At 47.4% G+C, this 4,437-nt stretch overlaps 1 protein-coding gene across 1 annotated transcript; it reads left to right on the top strand.

Moving 5' to 3' along the window:
- Positions 1–528: 528 nt before the first annotated feature.
- Positions 529–1,991, top strand: LOC128240964 (uncharacterized). Its single transcript, XM_052957952.1, has 2 exons — positions 529–1,014; positions 1,527–1,991. Exons 1-2 carry the CDS (start codon positions 529–531, stop codon positions 1,989–1,991), a joined length of 951 nt encoding a protein of 316 aa, XP_052813912.1.
- The last annotated feature ends 2,446 nt before the right edge of the window (positions 1,992–4,437 follow it).

The raw sequence follows: 4,437 nt of genomic DNA, 5'->3' as shown, positions 1-4,437 counted from the left end.
ACATTAGATATATGATTAAAATGAAAGTGCATTTTTCCGGATATTTTGCACCGCCCGATACCTATTAGACATTGCATTACAATGTGTCTCGTGACAAAATAAAATGAGCGCTTCAAAAAACTGAAAATATCCAATAAGTAATGTTTCAAAGAAAGTAAAACCTTTTTTTAAATCCAATTCTTTATTTGTTTACCATTTTTCGGCTGATCAGCTATTAATATCAAGTATATATATTAATTTCAAAAGTGAGCAAAGTTGTTAGATAGTTAATATCACTCTTCGTAGATTTAAATGAGTCCTTTCAATGTAAAAGCGGCGCTTTCTGAAATGTCTTTCTAAAGAAATTAAACATTCTGTCGTTATTTGGAAACATTTACATTTTTAAATTTTAAACACACTTGTTGCCATAAACAAAGAATAACATACTTCAATCATGTTTTAAGGGAACAGATACGGACAGGATAAAACATTAAAATGAAGTGGCACGAATGGATAGTCTTACTGGTTTTCATTACACGGCCATCGACAATGAAGACAACAGATAACACTAAGCCAAACAGTAATTTCACCAACCGCGCGCCAAATACGACTGCGCCTAATAACAACAATGCTACAGAGAACACTTCTGCTACACTTCCAACCGCAACTACTACGGAGGCTCCTACTGGTTTCCCTACCTCAACTTCTACCGAGGCCACTACTGGTTTGCCTACCACCATTACGAGCGAGGCCACTACTGGTTTGCCTACCACCACTAAGAGCGAGGCCACTACTGGTTTGCCTACCGCAACAACGAGCGGGGCAAGTATTTGGATGCCTACCACTGCTACCAAGGTCACTACTAGTTTGCTTACCAACACTACTACCGAGGCAACAACTGGTTTCCCTACCACCACTACTACCGAGGCTACTTCAAGTTTGCCTACCAACACTACTACCGAGGCCACTACTGGTTTCCCTACCACCACTACTACGGAGGCTACTTCAAGTTTGCCTACCAACACTACTACCGAGGTAACAACTGGTTTCCCTACCAACACTACTACCGAGGCAACTTCAAGTTTGCCTACCAACACTACTGCCGAGGCCACTACTGGTTTGCCTACCATTACTACTACCGAGGCTACTTCAAGTTTGCCTACCAACACTACTACCGACGCAACAACTGGTTTGCCTACCACCTCTACTACCGAGGCTACTTCAAGTTTGCCTACCAACACTACTACCGAGGCAACAACTGGTTTCCCTACCAACACTACTACCGAGGCTACTACAAGTTTCCCTACCAACAATACTACCGAGGCCACAACTGGTTTGCCTACAACCATTACTACCGAGGCTCCTACTGGTTTCCCTACCTCTACTTCTACCGAGGCCACTACTGGTTTGCCTACCTCCAATACGAGCGAGGCCACTACTGGTTTGCCTACCACCACTAAGAGCGAGGCCACTACTGGTTTGCCTACCGCAACAACGAGCGGGGCAAGTATTTGGATGCCTACCACTGCTACCAAGGTCACTACTAGTTTGCTTACCAACACTACTACCGAGGCAACAACTGGTTTCCCTACAACCACTACTACCGAGGCTACTTCAAGTTTGCCTACCAACACTACTACCGAGGCCACTACTGGTTTCCCTACCACCACTACTACGGAGGCTACTTCAACTTTGCCTACCAACACTACTACCGAGGCAACAACTGGTTTCTCTACAAACACTACTACCGAGGCTACTTCAAGTTTGCCTACCAACACTACTACCGAGGCCACTACTGGTCTGCCTACCATTACTACTACCGAGGCTACTTCAAGTTTGCCTACCAACACTACTACCGAGACAACAACTGGTTTGCCTACCACCTCTACTACCGAGGCTACTACAAGTTTGCCTACCAACACCACTACCGAGGCCACAACTGGTTTGCCTTCCAACACTACTACCGAGGCTACTTCAAGTTTGCCTACCACCACTACTACCGAGGCCACTAATAGTTTGCCTACAACCATAACTGCCGAGGCCGCTACCAGTTTGAGTACCGCTACTACTACCGAGGCAACTACTGGTCTGCCTACAACCAATACTACAGAGGCCACTGCTATTTTGCCAAACACCAATACTACAGAGGCCACTACTGCTTTACCTAGCACCGTTTCTACAGATGTCACAGCTAAAAAGGGAACTACTGGAGTGCCAACAACCACTACTACCGAATCCACCACTAGTTTACCTCCCACAACTACTACAGGGGCTCCCAATGGTTTACCTACCACCACTACTACTGAGCCCACTACTGGTTTACCTACCACCACTACTACTGAGCCCACTACTGGTTTACCTACCACCACTACTACCAAGCCCACTACAGGTTTGCCTACCACCACTACTACTGAGCCAACTACTGGTTGGCCTACCACAACTACTACTGAGCCCACTACTGGTTTACCTACCACCACTACTACTGAGCCCACTACTGGTTTGTCTACCACCACTACTACTGAGCCCACTACTGGTTTGTCTACCACCACTACTACTGAGCCAACTACTGGTTTGTCTACCACCACTACTACTGAGCCCACTACTGGTTTACCTAACACCACTACTACCGAGCCCACTACTGGTTTGCCTATCACCACTACTACCGAGCCCACTACTGGTTTACCTACCACCACTACCACTGAGCCCACTACTGATTTACCTACCACCACTACTACTGAGCCCACTAATAGTTTACCTACCACCACTACTACTGAGCCCACTACTGGTTTACCTACCACCACTACTACTGAGCCCACTACTGGTTTGCCTACCACCACTACTACTGAGCCCACTACTGGTTTGCCTACCACCACTACTACTGAGCCCACCAATGGTTTACCTACCACCACTACTACCGAGCCCACTACTGGTTTACCTACCACCACTACTACTGAGCCCACTACTGGTTTACCTAACACCACTAGTACCGAGCCCACTACTGGTTTACCTACCACCACTACTACTGAGCCCACTACTAGTTTACCTACCACCACTACTACAGAGCAAACTACTTGTTTACCTACCACCACTACTACTGAGCCCACTACTGCTTTACCTACAACCACTACTACTGAACCCACCACTGGTTTACATACCACCACTACTACTGAGTCCACCACTGGTTTACCTACCACCACTACTACTGAGCCCACTACTGGTTTACCTACCACCACTACTACTGAGCCCATTACTGGCTTACCTACCACCACTAATACCGAGGCCACTACTGGTTTACCTACCACCACTACTACCGAGGCCACCACTGGATTGACTACCACCACTACTACCAAGCCCACTACTGGTTTACCTACCACCACTACTACCGAGCCCACTACTGGTTTACCTACCACCACTACTACTGAGCCCACTACTGGTTTACCAACCACCACTACTACTGAGCCCACTACTGGTTGGCCTACCACCACTACTACTGAGCCCACTACTAGTTTACCTACCACCACTACTACTGAGGCCACTACTGGTTTACCTACCACCACTACTACAGAGGCCACCACTGGATTGACTACAACCACTACTACTGAGCCCACTACTGGTTTGTCTACCAACACTACTACTGAGCCCACTACTGGTTTACCTACCACCACTACTACTGAGCCCACTACAGGTTTACCTACCACCACTACTACTGAGCCCACCACTGGTTTACCTACCACCACTACAACTGAGCCCACTACTGGTTTACCTAGCACCACTACTACTGAGCCCACTACTGGTTTACCTACCACCACTACTACTGAGCCCACAACTGGTTTACCTAGCACCACTACTACTGAGCCCACTACTGGTTTACCTAACAACACTACTACTGAGCCCACTACTGGTTTACCTACCAACACTACTACTGAGCCCACTACTGGTTTACCTACCACCATTACTACTGAGCCCACTAATGGTTTTTCTACCACCACTACTACTGAGACCACTACTGGTTTGCCTTCCACCACTACTACAGAGCCCACTACTGGTTTGCCTACCACCACAACTACTGAGCCCACTACTGGTTTACCTACCACCACTACTACAGAGGCCACTACTGGTTTACCTACCACCACTACTACTGAGCCCACTACTGGTTTACCTACCACCACTACTACTGAGCCCACTACTGGTTTACCTACCACCACTACTACTGAGCCCACTACTGGTTTACCTACCACCACTACTACTAAGCCCACTACTGGTTTACCTACCACCACTACTACTGAGCCCACTATTGGTTTACCTACCACCACTACTACTGAGCCCATTAATAGTTTACCTACCACCACTACCACTGAGCCCACTACTGGATTACCTTCCACCACTACTACCGAGCCCACTACTGGTTTACCTACCACCACTACTACTGAGCCCACTACTGGTTTACCTACCACCACT

This window comes from Mya arenaria, chromosome 7, assembly GCF_026914265.1.
Source record: "Mya arenaria isolate MELC-2E11 chromosome 7, ASM2691426v1".
NCBI classification, from domain to species: Eukaryota; Metazoa; Mollusca; class Bivalvia; order Myida; family Myidae; genus Mya; species Mya arenaria.
Note: the sequence above shows the minus strand (reverse complement) of the source record. Positions and strands in the feature narration are given on the sequence as shown.

Coding starts and splice junctions, on each gene's coding strand:
- LOC128240964 (XM_052957952.1), top strand. CDS start 529: ATGAAGACAACAGATAACACTAAGCCAAACAGTAATTTCACCAACCGC. Junction 1,015..1,526: donor CTACCAACACTACTACCGAG/GTAACAACTGGT, acceptor GGTCACTACTAG/TTTGCTTACCAACACTACTA.